This window comes from Gavia stellata, chromosome 5 (genome assembly GCF_030936135.1).
Source record: "Gavia stellata isolate bGavSte3 chromosome 5, bGavSte3.hap2, whole genome shotgun sequence".
Taxonomy (NCBI): domain Eukaryota; kingdom Metazoa; phylum Chordata; class Aves; order Gaviiformes; family Gaviidae; genus Gavia; species Gavia stellata.
Genome location: NC_082598.1, coordinates 59732850 through 59754317, shown reverse-complemented (window position 1 = coordinate 59754317; position 21468 = coordinate 59732850). Strand labels below are relative to the sequence as shown.

Sequence of the window (21468 nt, the reverse complement as noted above, 5' to 3'; positions counted from 1 at the left end):
CAGCTGCCCTGGTAGCAGTGCCTTCGAAGGATATTTTGGTGGTTTATCCACCCCCCCACCTGAAGCCAGACCTCTTGATGCAGTTTGCATGCCCCATAGCATCAGGCTGATGTCTGTCTTTGGCCGCAGAGAGGATTTTAGCTCTGGATGCTTTGCTTGGCCGGCTGATCCGGTTTTCCTCGAAGTGTTGGGGCTGATGTACCGGGTCTAACCTCGTGCTGTCTGTCTGTCCCCTGCCAAGTTACAGGGTGGGCTCAGCTGCTTACATTGCCGCTGCTGTCCTGTTTATAGCCCGCAGTGTTGAAATATATAGGTGCTGTTTGGAGTCAGCTCCGTACGCCAGGCTATAAGCTGCGGAGGTTCAGCAGCTGCTGGGTGAACAGGCAGGACATCCCAAACCAGCAAGAGGACAGGCAGGTGGGACGGGAACCATGCTAGGTATCCCGACCTGCCCCATGCCACGCTCTCCGGCAGAGCCTTAAAACCAACTTTCCCGGTGTTTCCATGATTTAGACACGGTCTGGCCAGTCTCGGTGGACGCTTGCCCTCTCCCCTGCAGACCGAGTCAGGCGCTGGGCGGGTGGAGGGCTGCCTCGGTTGCATTCATAGCTGGTCCGGGAGGTAGCAGGGCAGAGAAAAACCCACAAACGTATTTATTCTCCTTCGTCTGACCCCAAGACCCATGAACAACAGGAGATCAGTGAAAAATAAAGTTTAAAGCACCCTGGAATTGTCTCCCTCCTGCCACCCCACCAGCACAGAGCCATCGTCATCATCAGGGGCTCCTTTATCTCAGAGCATCGCTTGGTATCAGCTGACTGGCATTGGTGTGGCCGTGGGCATGTTACGGGCGCTCGGACCCACCCCTCACATCTTGTCTCCCTCTCTCTTCCCCGCGCTCCCAAGGTCGGCTCCGTGGTGGCCGTCGGCTGGATCCGCTCCAAGAAAGCCGTCGACTGGCGCCTTTTCCGCAACATCTTCCTGGCGTGGTTTGTGACTGTGCCGGTGGCCGGCTTGTTCAGCGCTGGGGTGATGGCGCTGCTGATGTACGGGATCCTGCCTTACGTCTGAAGAGCCTCCGCCGCTGGGAAAAGGGGAAATGGCCAAGCTACTACCGAGGGGAGAAGCGTTCCCGTGAAAGCACCAGTCGGAGAGGATCCATCTTCCATATCTAACTTCTTATCTACTGTACATAACAATGTGTCATATTGGTGACATGGTGATGTGGTGCCATTTCTTATATATTAAAGAAATATATATGCATATAGTAGGTAACAATACCTAAGTTATATTATCAGTGGGGTGAAAATAATTGCCTAGAATTTAATATTTAGTAAAATTTGTACATAGTGTATCATTTTGGTGGCAATTTTTTAATCTTTTGAAGAAGAGTATGGATTAGGAAATGTTTCTTGTCCATTTGATATAAGAAGAAGCGAGGTACAGGACTGCGTAACACATGACTTTTTTTAAAGCTATTAAGATACTGGAACAAAATAAAATGTGCGGAAGTGCGTTTCATAAAATAACTTTGTTCATATCCTATTGATCTTTGTGTATCATAGCGTGATGGTTATGGCTGTGTACATACTTACGAATGGTAACTTTTAAATGGTGCATTTCCCGTATATATTTTGGATAAGGAAGTTCAGGAAGTACCAAAGAAGCAGGGGGATAGCTTGCCGCTATTATGTTCTTGTCTACACGTGTTGGGCGTGTGTTGTGTTTCCCCACCTCTAATTCAACGTTGTCTTCACCAAGCTCCCGCCAGCGAGGCTGGGATAGTACTGTTCATGTCTTAATGTAACTTTAAAAAAAAAAAAAAGCACGCAAAAAAGTTAGTTCTTGTTGCTTAGTAGGCAGACCACGGTTCTCCACGTTAGCTGATAGTAGACCGACTTCATTTTGTGGGTTGAATTCGAAGTATCTCATTGCTCGCCTTCTACCTTTCCCCTTCAACTCTCAGCTCCTGGCTGCCCTGCTATCGATTCCAGCGGGAGAACGGACCGTCGCTCTCCCCTTTTTCTGTCCATCCAACCACAACCACACACTCTCAGGTACAGGAGCGGGACCGCGGGGTGCACAGCACCCCACCCTGTAGAGAAGCGAAGGGCAGCAGTGGGTAGGAAAAGGGCTTAGCCCTGGTTTTGTGCTTGAAGGTATGGGCGCCCGCGGGAGTGCCGACCCGGGCAGGGGCTGGCGTGAGGAGCGCGGTGAGGATGCGAGCAGATTCCGGTGAGTCCCATCCCACGCCGCAGCCCGCCAGCCTCCCGCCGTGCTGCCGACCGCGAGGAGGAGGGGACGGGAACCTGGCCCTGCGTGGATGGAGGTTGCGTGGTAATCGGCGATTGGGATGAGATTTTTTTCACGGCAGCTCAGGGGGAAATGGCTAGCTACGTCCTCTGCACGGCTTTGGAAAGCACATTTGGGTGAAGGTTACTGTTTCGTGGGTGGGAGGCAAAGGGTAAGGGGTGCCCGGAGGAGGTTGGGAAGCTATTACTGTTTAAATGCTGCTAAAATTTTGATAAAACATTCTTGGTACTCCATTGTGACTTTTCCATTGGTCGTTCATACTAAATTTATAATAAAAAGATAAACAGCCCCTATCACTCTTTGCCTCTTGGGTTTTTCGAGCGTTACTCAGCCGTGCCAGCCGTAACGGGAAGGCTCCACGAGCAGCTAAAACCTACTCCTTGGCATCCGCCGCCTTTGGTTCTTTGTCCGCCGGGGTCGGCGGGGATGAAACCGCGCTCTGTGCGGCACTGACAAAACCTCCCTTCTCCCACCATCCCGGCAGCCCCAGCGCCCAACCCTCGCTCTGCCCGGGGCTTGGCTCGCGGGCGTCTCCCCGGCGAGGTTTGGGAGCTCGGGGGCTCCTTCGGATGCGTTCACCGGGCACTCGCTGGCTCCGACTGCCCCCCTAACCCTCTTTCTGGGGCTCTGTGAGCATCCCCATCGCCGCGGCACCGTTGCGCTCGCTTTCCAACCCTTCCGAAACCCTAGAGCCGTGCTATACATAGCGCTGGCAAACGGCTGGGACCGACGAGCCGCAGCTGAGCGACCAGCAAACGCACGAAGATAATTTGGGACCTGCGGAAAAGGGTGGAAGGACTCACCTTATCTTAGCACTTGGCATAAACAAATGCCTGCCCAGTGGCCCAGCAGCTTGCCACCTTGGTTTATCTACAGAGACAAAGCAGACTTCTCGTGCTCCACGGGCAGGGACCCAGCTGCAGCCCTGCCAGACGTCGGCAGCATGCGGAGCGCTGTGCCGGCTCCGGGGTGGGGGGTACGTGATAATCCCCCAGCACGTGCAGCTGGGCATCTGTCAACACACACATTTATAAATAAAACAGTTACGAGGGAAATAGCCGGCAAGGAAGCATCTCCAAAATATCCCTGCCCCAAACACAATAACCTTGAATGCGGAGGGAGATGGAAAACCCGAAGTGACTTTCTCCACGCCACAGAGGTGTCCTTTGCCACCCCAGGGAAGCAGAATCGCCGCAGGGGGAGCACAGCTGGTGAAACGCCCTGCAAAAACGGGCATGGTTACACTGTCCTTCACTCGGGCAGCAATCAAAATAGGTACAGGTCTATATTCAGAGCAAGAAACGGTGGGGTTTTTGCAGTTTTGCAGCAGCGTGGGTGCTCAGTGGGACCCGAGAGCCTCGCCTCGTGTAGCCAAGACCCATTTAGCAAGCAGATGCTGACGGAGCTCGACAGAGGCATGGGATGCTTTGCACCCCGCGGGGCTGCCCCCTCCCCTGAACTCAGTGCCATGGCAGAGGTCTTCCGCCGCGGCTCACGGCCGTCGGGGCGAGCCCTGAGCAGGGCAGAGGACTGAATTCAGGCTCGCCATCAGGCAGACGTTGCTGGGGAGGAGCGTGCGCGGGCTGCGGGGGGGCTGGATGCTCACCTTGCAGGGAAGGTGGGGGGTGAGAAACAGGCCAGGAGGTAAGAGAGACATGAGCCTGATGCAAATATTTATTACAAGTGAAAACTCTTTTAACTGAGGAAATGCAGTCTGAGTTTTGGAAACTAGTGTCTGCTGTGGCTCATGGACCGCTGGTAACATCTTTGACTCAAACCAGCCGGAGAAGGAGAGCCAGCTGGCAGGGTGTGAAGGTACTACTAGACCCTAACTGCTCTCACCAACCTCTCCGGGTGCCTCCAGCCTCCACCCCGTTTGCTTACCAGATTTCCTAGCTTGCCCTGGGACTTGCTTCATCCTTGCATGTTTGTCTGGCGGCTACCAGGCTGTTGCTGGGACTCGTTATTGCCGCCAACCCTGCTCTGCTTGCCCTACTTGGTAGCGTGCCCCATGCCGCTGAAGTTGCTGTGGCGTGGTAACCTGCACGTCCTGGTTTGTCCTCCTCAAGGGAGTGGCCCTGTTCTTCCAGCGCCCCGCTGCTGGCCTCCGACCTCCAAGGTAAGTGTCCTGTGAACTTACCTAGTGACTGGTAGTGTCTGGTCAGACTGGCTGAGCACCCCTTGGGGCAGGGGTCTGCCTATGCCACAGGTACTAAGGCTTGTCCTGGTGTTGGTAACTTCATGCTCCTTGCAGGGCCATGTGTGGTGTGAGAGCCCAGAAAATGCGGCTGGGGGGTGTGTAGGGCAGGGCAATATGAAGGCACAGGACCCTTGGTTGTTAGCAGTAGAGAGCCCTGGGTTGCTTTGCGAGAGCTCCTAGCCCAAAGCTGGGGACCTGGGTGCCCCTGGACTGCAAGGTGGCAGAGCAGGGACTTTAAGAGAGGCCACTGATACTGAAAAAGCCTTGGGCAGATACATTTTTGGGGGAACAGATAACTGTTTGAATGAGGGTCTCATGCAGTTTATGTGCTGCTACTTCTCTAGGGAAGGCAACTGATGAGAAAAAGAGGGTGTTTGAAATGTTTAAGGACCTCTGGTTTTGTGTTCTTTCTTTTGTTGAGCTTGCTTTAGTGACACTCATGAGATGGCCTGATAGATCTGATGGAGCATTGATTCCATCTCCTGGTTGCCAAAAGAAAGTCTGAATTGGAGTAAGATTTTTATTGCCACTGTGAAGCTTTGTAAGCCTTCTTCTAAGCAGTACAGCAGAACAGAAAGGAATTATAAAGAACAAACATGTGAACTGTGCTTTTTCCAGAGTTTAAAGGTGAAGTTGTACAAATAGCAGAAACTAATTAAGCTGACTGTGTGATATTTAGTTATCTTAGATCCTAGGAGAAAAATTGATTTCTGTTGCACTGAATTAAATTACATTTTCATACTGATTGACACAAGCAGACTTTGCTTCTACTTGTCTTGCAAAAGTAACTGTTATCTGACTTTAGTTCTTGAAACTAGGCTACTGAACTTTTACAGTGATGATATTTTAGCACTGTATTGATGAACAGACACTTTGTCTGGGGGTAACTTTGGTCTGAAAGATCTTATATGCACATTACATTGCTTTTCCAACTAATTGCAGTTTTCAAAAGGGCATTGTTTTTGCTAAGTGAAACAGTATTTTTAACTTGTACAAATATGCTGTGCTGTTACCAGCTTCCAGCTGCAGAAGCTTTCTGTGGGGGTAATGCCAGTAACAAAACCTTGTTTCCTTCTTTAACTGCAATCAGCTTTTAATACTAATTTGGTGCCTGGAAACCAAGCACAAACACATGTTTGAGTTGCATGGCTCCTTGCATATCCCCCAGCTGACACCAAACAACCAACTTCAGGAAAATAAGCCTCAAATTGTGACTTCTCATCTGGTAAACCCCAAATTCAAGGATGTGACATCTGCTGCTGCTTGGCAATGGGGCCACAGTGCAGGTATTTACTGTAGATCCTTATTCGTTGCTGTGCCTCCTCAGAGGGAGGAAAAGGAGCGGTAGGTGTCCAGCCGATGGCCGGTCCTCTTCATTGCTGAGTTGCAGTCAGCTCCTGGGTGGGATCTTCCTGCACAGCCGTGCAGCGCATGCCAGTTCCTTTGCTGCGAGTTGCTCATGCAGCTGCAGAATTGGAGATCCTCGTTTCTGATCTCTCACTGTAAGGACAGCTGGGGTTTTCAGCCTCGGAAAGCCAACTCCACCAACAGTCCATATCCCTCCTCCAGCACAAAGGGAGGGGATGCTTGTACCTGCGGCTAAAGTGGTCAGTGTCAGGGAAAGACAAGGAGGATGTAGTATGCTGCTCTTAAGTGAACCAGGAAGGTGGTCCTAACCAAGTGGAAAGGCACTAAGACATTTTTGGATGATGCTAAAACTGCTTTCCAACTGTGAGAGACTTTATCGCCTTTTTTGCTTGAGGGGGAACAAATATAGGGAGGTTAGTCTGAAAATTTTATCTTGCTATCTGGATGCACTTTGTAATGGATGATCCTCTCTTGATCTTGTAAGACAATTTTGAGAATCCCCTTGATTCCTAGGGAAAGCAGGCACACCTGGAACTGCCCAAGGCTTCTGGTTGGAATAATTTTCTGCATGCCTGGCTCCTTCCATTCATTCACGCTTCTCATGGATTCCTGATGATCTCTGTAATGGAAATTGCATGTGGCATGTCTTTCACACTCATGGGCTTATCAAGGTAAAGCTGACAAGTTCTCTCTTCTCAGCCTCTGACTCTGCGTGACAACCTGTAGTAAGTCTTGGCCGCTCCCAGACAGATGACGACTTCTGTTTCCCACCAGACCAGAGATGCTTTGTTACACTGATAAAGCGCCTGTCACAGAGTGCTGGGGTTAAGTGCTGCTCAAAATACACCAAAAGCAATGGGGATCTGGCACAAGAAATGATGATGAACGGGAGAAAGGAAACTTCAGGCTAGGCCCAAGCACTGTGAAGAGCTTGGTCACCTTATGGGGAGAACTGCTCAAATTCAATTCAGCAGACAAGCTTTGGATGGTAGGCAAAGGTGAATGCACCCGGTTTTCTCAGGTCACAGCTATGTGCTGTGTCTATCTGCCTTCCAAAGTTTAGTTTTCTAAGCACCGTGAACAATTTGGATACAGAAATCTGTGCCCAGAATCTTTGAGACAGCACTTCAAGAGCTGTGTTATAGAAAGGGTTTTAGGCAACCTTTATGCTTAGTTGGGTTATTGTTTCTAAGCACTGCAGGAAGAAGTTAAAAGGCTGTATCAATTTGCAGGCTGTTCTCTTACATAAAAACCTGTCCTTCCTATCCCATCTCTATCCCAAATAATGTTCATTAAGGCAGAGTTCCTCTGCCTTTATGAAGGCTGAAGTAAATGCTCTCTTGGATATCATTTGAAGAAAATCTCCTGGATTCACTGAGAATTATGACAAAGGCTTCCTACTCATTTGCTTCATTCTTTCACTTTGGGTTGTTTACATCAAATCAGTGTAAAGACACTTTGTTACAGAAAATTACTCCAGTTCCCCTTCATGCAGGAACGTATAGAGACAAAAAGTTCTACTTTGTAAGACTAAAGTTTGTAAGACCCGTTAAGGAATGCAAGGTGTTTGCAGATGGTGTTGATAAAAACTGCAAGTACTGGGATAAGCAGAAAGGGTAGAAATAAATGAGGTAGAAAGGACATCCTGACAATACCAAAATAGCCTTCAAAGATCAAGAGGTTGCGGCTGAGACAGATGAATAATGGTGGAAATACAAGCTGCTGATGCAAAACCAGAAGAGAAATGATGGCTGCAGAGGTGACAGTGGCCCTCCCCTAAATTCACCAGCTCATGTGCCCTCTGTTAGAGTAGATTCAGCTTGCAATCTGTTGCTTTTATTCTTGTGCCCACATTAGATATGGGGCAGAGGTGGCCACTGACTTTTCGGATGGGGGCCCGGGGAGGGCGCTCAGAGCAAAGCGAGCAGTCTTTCTCCTGCCCTGCGTGATCTGCCAACCCACCGGGAGCTTGCTCTCATTCTGCTCAGCCAGTTTCAGAAGTAGTACTCAGGGACTAAATTTCCACTTAATATAATTGAGAAAGGCTGTAGGGCTTTAGTGCTATCATTGTTTAGCAGTTATTTTTCCTGAAGCTGCAATTATCGCTGCCAATGCCATGGGTAATGGAGGAAGTCAGGACGGTATATGCTTCACAACCTCTCAGGAGCTACCTACCCATGACACTTACTTGTGAGGCTCCCACTCTGCTCCTCCATTGTTCCAGGGAGAATAAAAAGCAGGAGCTCTCCCGGTTTAACCCCCCAGCCCATCTTTTACCCGTATACTTGAAGGAGTGTTAGGGGAGGAGGGGAACACATTCAAAAAGTTAAACAAGGCTAATTCCAGAACAAGGGCAAGGAGTCTGCACTCATTCATTTAGCCCTCAGGGAAGCTGATGAAGTGTCAAAGTAAATGTCAAAGACAGTTAAAGTCATGGGCAGGAAAGATTGCTAGCAACTGCATTGTGGAGCAGATAAAGTTTTTTTAAAAAGATGGTGGGATTTAGGCCTTGGTAAATCCAAGGGTCATCGGGTACTCAGTCATTTGTGCTGAGATGCTTCCAGTTTTCCCCTCGAGATTCTCATTCAGAGCTTGGATCCTCGTCCTTAAACAGAAGATGCTCCTATAACAGCCAGCCACCCTCCAAAGATGTCACCCCAGTCCCTGAAACATTTGAACTTGAGATCCTGGATGTTTACATTTGCCATCAAGATTCTGCGTATGAAGAGCTAATAAAGGTTTTAATACATTCCTCATGAAGTCATAAAATCCAACTGACCAGCAAGTTGTTTCTACCTGTGGCCTGTAACCAGGTGCAGCATGTGCTGATGTGTTTACAACCATCTAGAGATAAGTGGTGTATGTGATAACACTTCATACTCATTTATTAACCCCATATAGCCCACTGGAGAATGTTCCTTTGATATGAAGTTGAATTGCAATTTTATTACTCGGAGGACACAAATTAATTTCCATTTACCATCTAGCCAAACAGAAGGTATCATTGTTTAGTTTCAGCAACAACTCATTGCTGCTTTTGAACTGAAAGGGCAAAAGAAAACCTGAATGATGCACTAACAAACCTGCCACAAACCTTCTGATAGAGAAAGAAGAAAATACTGGGCAAGGAACATTTGCTACCCTTGGAAGAAAAGGCTCAGTAAGGCAACAGCAAGTTTCTTGCCAAACTTGCTGAAAGAAAGAAAAAGTAATGAATTATCCAGACAATATCTGGGATTAAAATTGCAAAATACAGGGCTTTCTTGGTGTAATTATTTTATTATGCCCTGCTTATTCCTACTCAATACTACAGTGTTAGATTCCTTTCATCAATTAAACAGGTACATTCACGATGCAAAACAAATTAAGTGGAACAACTTTGGACGGGATTTGCTTGTTGGTTTGTCCTGCCTTCAGCCTGCAGTGTGCTGATGCAAGTGTGCCATCAAGTGGTACAGCAAGAAAGCATTTGGCAAAGAACTGATCCTCTAGCTTAAGCCTATTAAATACAGGAGACCTACTGCCCCCTGAAATGCCACCTTTTTATCTGTAAATAGCAAGTGGCAAATATTGATATGTCACCATAACACCAGGTGGGAAAGAGCTCTGTGTCTGGCGTTACTGGGCACATAACTGCAGGGGCATGTGTCTGTTAATTCAACAGGCTCTGAGGCTCTTGCACCAGGCTCATATAAAAACCTAACCTTTTCGAAGTCTGCCAAAGGCCCCAGTTACCATCCAGCGTGGTGTACATCCCACGTAATGGAACAAAGCAGCTCTTGACCCTTCTGAGGAACTGATGAGCAGCGTGACTTGTTCAGACAGATGATGCTGACTTCAATGCAGCTCGCTTCAGCCCAGAAAGGAAACTGCCACTGTCACCCGGGACCTGCTGGTAGTTCCTGGTTGGTGAAAGACCTGTATGCCTACATGGGGACACCAGGAGATCCTCCATCTCCTCCTTGCCTTACTACCAGCCACGCTGGAGCTGATGAGTTTGGCTCAGAAATGCCTGATTGGGCTCAGGGATATGAAAGAATTAATTTAGCGACATGAAGATTCTTTGTGGTGGATTTCTCAGAGACCTACAACCCTTCTATCACCAAACTACCTCAGTATCTGAAACCTGAATGTATCAATCCCTATGTTACTAAGAGGAAATGTTTTACTGTCTTTTTTTACATCCGGGTAACTTGAGCACGTACAAGGGAAAGGTCATACTTCAAGAGCTGCTAAGGTGCCCGTACTCAGTAAAAAAAAAAAACCTTTACAAATACAGTCTTAGGCGATATGCCTCAGAGCATACAAGCACATACCTTGTACAAACCCGCTGTTTCCCTAGGTGTAGTGGATGGTAAGACCAAGAGCAACACAAAGCTAATTTTCAGACTAGCCTGGTGTATGTTTGCTTTTACCTCATCTGTATGTAGCCCTTACGAGTTACCACTGCATTTTCAATTCTGGTGGAGCTAAGCAGCAGATATTCCCCTGTGCAGAGCTACTTCTGGCAATGGCACTTGTTCTAGGTTTTCAGCATTTGCTTGATGCAGCTGAGACGAACACAGCACAATTTCCATTGATTTCTTTTTTTCTCCATCTTAATTAGAACTTCCCAGTATTTGCTGAATGAAACAGGAAAAACTGAGGCAGAGCAAGCATTCAGTATTTTAATACAGCCCTGCACCGTGAATAACAATAATAGGCTGCTTGGCTGACATTCAGGTAAAGATTCTTTAAAATTATTGAGACAAAGTTACCTTCCAAACCCAGGCTGAATTTCTCTTATGGTGACCTTGAACTTCACTCTCAAACAAATATTTCCCTGGATGTTGCCTGATGCCAAACACATCTCAGTGCTGCCTGCTTCCTTTGATGAAAAAAGGTAATGCAGTTGTGTTAAGAGCGCAACTCTGCAAGACAAATAGCGTGTGGTTAGTGGGTAATCACAGCTGTGTTGAAGGAGATGTCTGAGATAACGGAATAGGAAAATGTCAAGGAAAAAGAACAATATGAGCAATAACTGAAAGATTGTTTGGAGAGCATCAGTAATTTGTGGTTAGCAATAGAGATGTTTGAATCAGGACCACAATCGTTTACTTCCTAAAAGTGAACAAAACAAACCTCCTTTCCAAAGCAGCTTGTTCTCACTGTCAAAAGCACTAGGAACCATCCAGCTTTCCTCTTTTCCACTGCTTGTGAAGACTTACACTCAGTACAGTCATGCATGGTCAGCTGCGCTGGGATAGCCGGCTGCATTTGTCTTCTCACCCACAGCCAACCTCCCCTGGCAAAAAAGCCACAGGAGAGAAAGGGGGCCCTCATTCACTCCTTGGGGAGTATCTGTAATGGTGGCATGCTGAAACATCCAGGTGTGGTATTCTCTTTACTATCAGCAGCTACATGGACCTGCAGATAGAGGAGATAAGAAAGCAAACGAAGAGAGGAAATGGCAATACACTACATGGCAAATAGAGGAACGTTGCTTCCAGTAGTTAAATGGCTAGAGGAAAAATCAGACTTTGTAAAAAAATTAAGTGACTATATTTGCATACTATGTAATTTGTAGTCCAGGAAAATTGGAAAAAAACAACGGCAGTTTCATTATTAGTATCATAAAACAAACAGTAAAACATATTGCGTACTGGCAGACTTTCTAAGCTACCAAGGAAGTGTGAGTGACAGGGAAAAGTTCGTCAGAAGACAATGGCAAAGAATGAAAGGTAATTTAGTAGGAGATGTGTACCCAATTACCTGGGAAAGCAAGGAAAGGAGGGAGGAACGGTGTTCACTAAAAATAAATACACATCTGAAAGCGTTCATTGTTACAATTGCAGCTACTCTCTCCTCACTTCAAATGCTGTTGGAAAAGTAAACCTGCTGGTGGGTGAAGGCATGGGAGGCTTGGAAAGCAATGTGAAAAGTGGAGGCTGCACCTTAAAGCGGTCAGAGAAAGCGAACCTCAGAACTTCCCAGCCTCTTCCAAGATGCTGCCTCCCCCCTCCTGTGGTGAACAGGCCTCCTGGCTTGTCACGCTCGAGTGGCTGCAGCGCTGGTTTGTGGAAAGGGCCATTTACCTTCTGCTCTTCAGCTCTTCTATTGTAACGCCCCGCCTTCCTTTCTTTCTAAAGCAAACCTTAAATGAGCTTTTCTGTTCCCCCAGCGTGCATAATGTGATGCGCAGTCCTATACACCCAGACTGGCCCGGCTCTCGCTTTCTGCAGATGTCGGTCTGGAGTTTGCTGCTACCAGCTCTGTATCAAAGAGGGGTCATCAAAGCTGGAGGCAGTGTTAGAGGCAGCATCACAGAGGTACTCATGGTCTAGTTCTATTTGCCATAAGCCTTATGCTGAGCCTGCAAAAATGAATGAAAAGACTCCCAACTCAGGGAGCTGCTTCCCAATAATGTACTATTAAACCGAGAAGCTTTTGAGCATCTCTGTTTATGTATGTAAACCTTCCTCAGGGAAAGCGGGCCCAGAGTTCAGTGAGACTAATGGTCTCTATGTAATAGGTTGAGCAACCGTGCAAAGGCTCAGAGAATCAGACCTAATGGTGTCAGAAATCTCCGTGGCAGAGAAGTGGTATCTCACAGCAGTAGGATGGAAATCATCCACCTCTCTTCACTGCCTTAAAAATTACTTAGATGAGGTTTTAATTGAATTTACCTTTCCCTTTCATCTGCTCTTCAGTCTTCTTACCGCAACTTGTAAGGCTTCTCCAATTTCCAAATTAACCAGGTTTAGGGCTCAAAAGCAGAGTCAGTCCTGCATTTTGGGGGGGGGCTTGAAAAACAAGAGACCAAGTCAGTCCTGTATCTTGGCAGTTTGAAACCAGGCTCATTTGGGCAGTTTAAGGTCTTGGAAACAGAGACTCAGTCCTGTGTTTTACCGCTTGAAACACAGAGCCAAAATCCTGTGTCGGGGCTTGGACCCAGGCTCCTTTGGGCAGTTTTAGGGTTTGAAAATGGAGCCTTAAGTCCTGCGTCGTTGGGCTCAGAAACAGACGCTAAAAGTCATGTGTTTTGGGGTGTGTGGGGGGGGCTTGGAACTAAGCTCATTTGGCCAAGTTTAGGGCCCAGAAACTGAGACTAAATTCTGTGTTTTGGGGATGAGGAAACAGAGACTAAACATTGCAGTTTTGGAGCTTAAAACCGGGCTCATTTGGCCAATTTTGGGGCTTGGAAAAGAGGGACCGTGCCCTGCGTCGGTGGGCTCAGGAGCCGAGCGCCAGCCCTGCGCTTCGGGGCTCGGAACCGGGCCCACGCTGGGCCTGATCGGGCCCAGCCCTGGAGCCCCCCGGCCGGTCCCGGGGAGGGCCCGGGGGCCAAAGGCGCTTTGAGAGCCGAGACGCCCCTTCCCCGGTTCGGGCACCGCCGGACCCGAGCCGTGGAGCAGGACCCGGGCAGACGGTGCCGGGGTCTGCGCGGAGCCGCCAGAGCCGGTTCCGTGACCCGGTTCCGTGACCCGGCCCCGGCGGGACCGCGCCCGGAGCCGCAGGGGCACCTCCAGCCCCGCGCCGGCAGCACGGAGGGGGGGGACAACGCGGGGCTCCGGGCCCGGCCCCGGGGCGCGGCTGCTCCTGCCCGCGGCACCAGGAGGCAGACGGCGAGGCCGGGCTCGGGGCTCCCGGCGCTCGGGGGAGGCCGGCCCCGCCGCTGCTCCGGGCAGAGGAGTCCTCCGGCTCCGCCCGCGCGGGGAGAGACGGACGCCGGCCCCGGCAGGGCCCAGGCCCGGCCTCAGCAGAAGCTCCGGGGCTGCGGCCCCGCGTCCCGAGCGATGGCGCCGCCCGGCGCCGCGCTACCGGCGCCGCCGCCATCCTTGCCGGGGCCGGAAGGGGAGCTGAGGGCGGGGCCTCAGGGCGCCTGCGCGGGGCGGGGCCTCAGGGCGCCTGCGCGGGGCGGGGCCGGGCGGCTGCGAGCCCCGGCGGCGCCGTGGCCCCGCCCCTTCTCCCCCCGTGGCCCCGCGCCGGGCCGGGGGGTCCCCGGACCGGGGGGCGGGGAAGGGGCCGCGGCCGCGGGGGGTCTCGGAAGCGCCGGTGCTCGGGCGGCCGCGCTGCCGGTGGCTCCGCGGAGCAGCCGGCGGGGCTCGGGGAGCAAAGCCCGGGGGGCCCGAGCAGCGCCCGGGGCTCCCGGGCCCGTCCCCGCCACCACGGGCGGGGCGGGGGGGACCGGGGCTCAGCCCCGGGGGCTCGGCCGGGTGCTGGTGGGGCTCCGCAGCGCGGACCGAGTCCGGCGTGTGCCAGGCTTGAAAAACGGAGCCCGAGTCCTGCGGGTTTGGGCTCGGAAAGGGAGGCAGAGCCGTCCGCCCGGGGGGCACATCCAGGGGCCCGGTGGGCCGCTGGTGCGGGGGGTGGTGGTGGTGGTGGGGTTTTGGGGGGGTGGGAAGGGTGCCAACCTTCGGTGGGGGTCCGTGTCGGTCCCCAGAGCGGGGGAGACCGGTGTGCACGAGGCCGAACTCAACACCCGAGATGATAGTCAGTCTCTGGGAGAAAAGGCGCTTCCACAGATGGCCGTCGCTCCCCATCGAGGCCGCCTTCACCGTGTCACCACCGGCGCCGCAGGAGCCGGTGCGGATCCCTGGAGCGACCTCTGCTCCCACCGCAGCACGTTTTGAGCTGAAAAAGGTGGTTTTCAGTAAAAGCAGGGCTTCGCGCAGGGCCCAGAGTCGCCCCGAGGCCCTGTCATGGCGGCACCCAACGCTGCCGGCTCCGGCCCTCGGGCATTGCCTGCGAGGGTGACGCAGGGAGGGCTGAAGGGCTGAACCCCAGTGGAAACCAGTTTGCCCCAGCAGCAGCAGCTCCCGCACGCACCAGTTTGAGCGCTCCCCGGCTCCAACAGAGCCAGGGCCAGGCCCGAGGGGTTTGTCCTGCCGGCAGCCGCTCCGGGGAAGAGCTGGGGAGAAGAAACCAGCTGGGAGGAGGGAGCCCGGAGGGGTCACCGCCTGCCCCGGGAGACCCCAGCCCTGCCAGGTCCCTGTCTTCCCCAGGGGACATGTCCCCCTGGCACAAATATTTATTTTCTGTGCATCTGATAATGTTTCATATATGTCTATTACATAGACAGGAGAGGAAAAAGACAGGAGGCAATGTTTTCCTGACAGCCCAAAAATATCCAAGAGGGATAAACTGTTAACAAGAGCCACTGATAGGTGAAATTAGCTGGACAATTTACTGGGATGTGGTACTTCGGGGAATCCCATGCGCTGCTAAGAATCCTTATGGTGTTTAGGAGGCGTGGGGTGGGATCCTTGTGCCTATCAGTGTCAGACTGATGTGGTCATGGGGCTCTTCGCTTTTTCTTTCGATCCTTCACCTGCAGGGTGGATCAGAATTATAAAGATGGGTGGTTAAGAGCTGATGCTCGACCTGCTGGTCACTGCGGGAAGCGCTCCATCACTGAAAGGCTGTGGCTTTAAACAACGGGTTGCCTCCCTGCCAGAATCACAGAATCATTAAGGTTGGAAAAGACCTGTAAGATCATCACCAATCCCACCATGCCCACTAAACCATGTCCCGCAGTGCCATGTCCGCACGTTCCTTGAACACCTCCGGGGATGGTGACTCCACCACCTCCCTGGGCAGCCTGTTCCAGTGTCTCACCACTCTCTCAGTAAAGAAGTTTTTCCTAATATCCAGCCTGAACCTCCCCTGGGGCAACTTGAGGCCATTTCCTCTTGTCCTGTCGCTGTCACTTGGGAGAAGAGACCAACACTCACCTCACCACAACCCCCTTTCAGGCAGTTGTAGAGAGCGATAAGGTCTCCCCTCAGCCTCCTCTTCTCCAGACTGAACAACCCCAGCTCCCTCAGCCGCTCCTCATCAGACTTGTGCTCCAGACCCCTCACCAGCTTTGTCGCCCTTCTCTGGACACTCTGGTGCTCCAGCACCTCAGAATCAAATTAGAAGCACTGATTTACCAGGGGACAGATCACTGAGCAACAGAGTCCCCTTGGAAAAGCGTATTTTGGGAAAAAACCCAACCCTTATGAAACTGGGGCTAGGACAAATATCTTATTCTTTATGCCTAGGATTTTTATGAATAACTTTAAATGACAAAGATTTTCCAATGGAGCAAGTATTACTTGTTATCAACACCTTCTCCAGTTAGTAAATCACGAACACTAAGAAAATAAGTATTCTCTTAGAAACAGCTTGGCAACATGCGTCTCATTTCAAAACAGCCATAGAAACGTAAATTCGAGAGCGTGTTTGATTCTGTCATACCTGAGTCACTTTGAAGACGAAAAGAAACCCTCCCAGCCCTACTCAGTTCGTTGTGTCTCCTGTAGCATTCAGAGACAGCGGTGGCAGCAGATGGGATTAGATTCAAAAAGATGGTGTCAATTAATTTCACATTTCTGCAAACATACAGTCCAATCGGGTGAAGCCCTCGAGCGCCTGGAAAGCGATCATCTGTCCTACTTCCGTCACAGCATCGGGACTCCCCTGAAAAGATAATACCGCACAGCTCCCAGCGCTGCAGCTGCAGTTGGGATGCCTTTTTAACAAAGCATTATGCTGTGACAAATGAACCCCTGCTCTATTTCATCAGGTAGTAAACATTACCTGTTTCTTCAGTCTGTTCTGGCAGACTTTTTTTTGCTTCATATCAGACCCTCTGGCACCATTTTTTAATTTATTCCAGTCAAATCCCACTGGCTGATACTCTGAGGGTTTATCGCTTTACCTAATAGCAGATCTTGATATTCAAGCTTGTTTTTGAGCCAGAACCATATCTTTGACTGAGGCATCCATGCGCAAGGTAATGATTTTTCCATTAGTGCACTAAAACTCTTGAATATAATTTCTAGGATGGAAAGATCTGGAAAGATCACTGGAAGATCCAAAACAGGCAACTGCCCAGGGTGTAACTGCTGTTGGATGCTAGCCTTCTCCTTTTTGCAGAGCTCACGCCGTCCTGCCAACAGCTGCCCAGGCAGATGGGGTTCAGGCTCTGAACATGCCTCTGTGCGTGCCCGGCGGGTTCAGCAGCTGAGCGGGTGTTTTCCAGTGGGATAGTTGGGGAACATTCATGCCAGTAGAAGCACTCACTCTTCTTACCAGAACTGAGACTAGGACTCTGGACGGCGATGCTCACTTCCCAGCTCTCCCGTAGACTCCTCTGATCTCAGATCTCCCGCCTATGACCATTCCGTATCTCCCCAAGAAAAATACTGTTTTCAACCCCCTGCCTTTTTTCATTATTTCCTTAGATACAAGCCTTTAGAAACAGACACGACTTCTGTTTCGACAGGATTTTACAGCATCAGATGCATAGAGGTTTGCAGATACTAATGGAAAGTAAATAATAACATATGCTGCCTCCATGAACAGCCTTTGTGGACTCTGCCACTCTGCTGATAACTGATCACCGATCACCCTGCAATAACATTGCTGGTGTTGACATAGTATCACATGTCTGATAAGTTATTTGGAAGTGAATTTCTTAAATTAAATCTTTTCAGTGTGTTTTCTTCAGCCATGAAGAAGGTACGCACATGTTTTTAAAGACAGCGTGCATGCATGTCTTAACCACACCTACCAACAAGCTCAGAGTACAGGTCTGCATTGCTGGTCTATGTTTTCCAGAGAACTCAGCGCTCTGAAGAGACCATCACAGAGATGGAAAACTTCTACATGCAGATTGAAGCAGCGTGAACTTGCCGGTCGCAGCATGCCATCCCACTCAGCTTTGAGATTCCCTTAAATGACCTATTTTATATCGGCCCCTCTTCCTTCCACCTTTACAAGCCTTTCTCCTTCAACAGAGGTAAGGAGGAATTAATCAGAGTTATGAGATACGCTTAGCCAAAGTTCTAGTCTTTGGGCTCACCCTCCTTTAAAGCGGAATTTGGACTCCGTGTTTGCCGAAGCCTGTCTTTTTTGGCTCACTGGATGATGAAGTACATCAAATAATGCCACCTGTGACAGTTGCTTTGTGGATTATGGATTTACTGACTAGGAACAGGGTTTGGGTCATTTAGTCCAACTGCAGAAGCCCTACAATAAGCCCTGAGGCGATAGCAGTTGTGGTTTTCCTGGTGGCTTGGATTATATGAGAGAGCTGACAAGGTTTCCCTTATGCCATGGCTCTGGCGAAAGGCTGTTTCAGCCCAGGCATCTGCGTGCTGCTGAACTGCACGTGGAAGGGGAGGAAGGTGCTGTAACTCTTGAGCAATTTCTGTTAAACTGAAAAGGGAAGTGTTGCTCACATCACTGGCCACGAGATTATCAGCTTTTATGGTCACAAGTAATCGCGTGTGCAGCCCAGGATGCTGGGGGCACATTGCTACAATATACACTTTATTGAGCAAACCAAAAGCAAGCAAGCAGAATTGAGCAATAACTTAAGAGCCTAATCATTGAACTCCCTTCTTTCTTCCATTGCAACGATGCTAACGCAGATTGTATCAGCTTGGTTGTTCAATAGGAAATAATATCACTCCTGCCTCCAAGCCAGAGAAATCAGGTATTTGGAAAACAGTATTAAACAAATTATAAACTGTGTTATCTCAGAAATGGATCTTTCAGTTAAACCAGCCAAAGTCAGAGCAAAGATGAGGTTAGATAATCTCTTTGCGTGATACACAGCCCTGCAACGTGTTAACAACCAGAACAGGGGAAACGAGCAAAAAGGCAATCTCTGCAGACTACTTAACGTGCCCCACCCCCCCCGCACTGATGTCTCTGGAAGAGCGCAAGCGAAACTCGGCTCAGCTTTTAGTTGTAGCTGTACCAGCAAACTGGATGAAATCTGCTTCAGAGCCAGAGGCCGGTCTTCCCCTCTTGCAGGCAACCACCCCATAGCATCTCTTTTGGGAATAATCAAGCTTTATCCTAAAAGCTGTTTACAGTTCTTGGCATCACTGATGCTACTGCTTCAGAATCTTACTCAAATGAGGGTTTGAAATTTTTCCTAATATCTGGACTAAAGTTACTAACGTACAGTTTTTACCTAATGACCCTTTAGCCAACATCACCTTTTCACTTAGTTTTCCCCCTATGCTTTGCCCTATAACTTCATTTTACCTTCACAAACAAACCAGCTTCTGTAAGATCTTCTTTTTCATGAAATCGCCTCTGTACCAGATTGAGTTTGTTATTTTTATCCATATATATAAAAAAAAGATGAACAAAATTCGGTGCAATGCTGTGACTTGTTACATGTCTATAGTAAAAATACATTGCCCAAAACATCCTAGGTTTGTATTTTCTGACAGCCACATCTTATTCTTGGCTCCCGTTTCTCCCGTGTTCAGCTAAAACTCCAGCTATCCTCCTTTGCCACTTTCAGCAGATGAGCTCTTAGACTGTCGCCTTAGGAATTCAGAACTACCTCATCTTGCACATCATACTATGAAATTTACTCCCACCCCTTTTTTTTTTTTTTAACTTAACTCGGCCTTAACTCCGAGGCATTCTTGCATAATCCTTCCTATTGCTTCTTTAAGTTTATCACATGCCTAATTCTCATGCTACCATCACTACTGCAAATCTAAACAAGGTAAGTGTACAGACCCTACTGTGAAGAATTCTCCTATAAAACTTCTTCCAGTCTGACAGCTTTTCTTCGTTTCCCTTGTCTCTGTTTGAGTGACTACCCTTCTTCTTCCCATATTGCATAAATACTGTACTGATGTACAGGTAGGCTAGATCTGCCACATTTCTCCTGGCTATGAAATAGGTTATCAAAAAATATATGGCTCTAAGAAATAAACTCACATCGTATTTAACCTAGTTTTGTGAATAAGTTTTCTATTATAGAAATAACACATAGAGCATGCGCGTGGGAAGTCTCAAGTAAGCAATTTTAGAAAGCACAGCAGCTTCTAGCTAACTCTAAGGAGTCTGGGCTTCAGGCGATCAGTTCAACGGCTTCACTGTTCAAAAGGCAAAATAGGAAATGCAAGCAAAAGATACAAGTGTGCTAAACTTCCTGGAAAAGCCAAATACAGGAAATGGCTTAAAGTTATTTTTGTTTCTTAAAGGAGAAGACTCACATATGAAAGTGTCAAGGCCCCAGGCACTAGGCTCAGAAAGCTGAGCTTGCTGAAGATGAGCTCAAAAGTAAGCCACGAGGCACATCATAAATAATTGAAATTCCTTGTATGACACTCTGCGTCCAGCACAAGTTAACGCTACTGCAGAGCTTGGTTCCCGCTCCGCGCTTACCACGAGCAAACAGGGAGCCCCTCTGAGGAACAGAAATGGCTTTTCTGAGACCAAGCAGGAACATACCTTAGCATGTTAAAAGTCCAAAAGTATTCAAAAAATGCTCTGAAGTAGTTAATTTTTGGAGAAAATAGTGATTGAAGTGATGCAGAGAGGCCGCCTCTCAGTACCAGGACCAATCTGCAGTTTGGCTCGCACACGTCCAGGCTGTACATTGCCGAGACGAGCTGGAGAGCTTTTGAGAGACCGTACACAACACCCCTGACATACCCAAACCAAATAAAAGCTCGATTTCGTTACGCAACCAATAGCTCTTCAGGCCACCCAGAACTCAGTAGTCAGTCCCAGCCCTATTTTAAGTCACCTACAGCTGATTTTGTTCTAAGCTGACAAATAACACACTTGCATGAGTTGTACCTAATGGCTTTCTGATGTTGCTGCTTTTCAGTGCTGAACACCCCTCTTTGTGATCCTTAAAGTCATTCGATAATTCCTTCCCATCTTCCCGTCAGCTTTTGCGTCTGCAAGACACTTTTCAAGATCAGTTCTATGTGACTATGATAAAGAGAGAGGTGCACAATCCCATACTTACAGCTGGGCCGGGGACCAGAGCGGGAGCCAGGGAAATGCCAGGCACAGCTCAAGGAAGGAGGTGGCCCCTTCCCAGATGCGTATGATGAAGGACCTGTGTTTCAAGAAATAAGATCCTACATAAATTAAGAAATTGCATGCCGGATCTTTTAAAAAGTCCCTTGTGAAGACATTTCAAACTGGGTTTTGTAGTGCTGACCTTCGAAATACTACAGTAGTTTCCATTCCTGTGTATATTACTACAAGGAGAATATGAAGAGGACACTCCCAAAAGAAACAAATCCAAGGTTTAATAAATTTTTTGCCTGTGACAGCTCATTGTCCAGACGGGAAGGTAACAGATATTACACATCTGTGAACTGCAACGCTAGAATGGTTTTGCAAATTTTCGCTGTTAATAAAATCACTGAAGCAGGAAGAGATGAACAAAGATAATCATCCCAATGTATGGCACCATCAACTGTTACATTTTTCAGTGGAGTGCTCCAGTGCTTTTTAGAGTAATAATGGCATGGACTCTTGTGCCTGTGTACATCTTCGATACAGCAAGCTCCATTTCTCCTCCTCAAGATTAAACACTTTTCAGAGTTCAGCGATGAAACAACGTTGATGCAGAAACACACAGAAGACACCCACACGCGTTCAGCTGGCATCAGGCGCTAGCTGCTGAAACACAGCCCCCGCTAAGAAACAGGCTGTAACACAGCTCTTCAGGCAAGGGTCGGACATGGGGAAACCCTGGGATGTCCCGGGAGGAGCGTTGTTTAAAGACTCACTGTGTTTTCATTTTACAAAAGAATAGTTCAAATGCTAATTCTTTATTTGAG

General features: G+C 49.0%; 1 protein-coding gene across 2 annotated transcripts in view; it reads left to right on the top strand.

Annotated features, from left to right (window-relative positions):
* The window catches only part of SLC20A2 (solute carrier family 20 member 2), a 40865-nt gene extending 39325 nt beyond the window's left edge, over nucleotides 1-1540 (top strand). For both annotated transcript variants that reach the window (XM_059817505.1, XM_059817503.1), the window contains exon 11: nucleotides 907-1540. In XM_059817505.1, the coding sequence (XP_059673488.1) occupies nucleotides 907-1071 (165 nt within the window). In that variant the 3' untranslated portion in view covers nucleotides 1072-1540. The remainder of the gene's footprint in view (nucleotides 1-906) is intronic.
* The last annotated feature ends 19928 nt before the right edge of the window (nucleotides 1541-21468 follow it).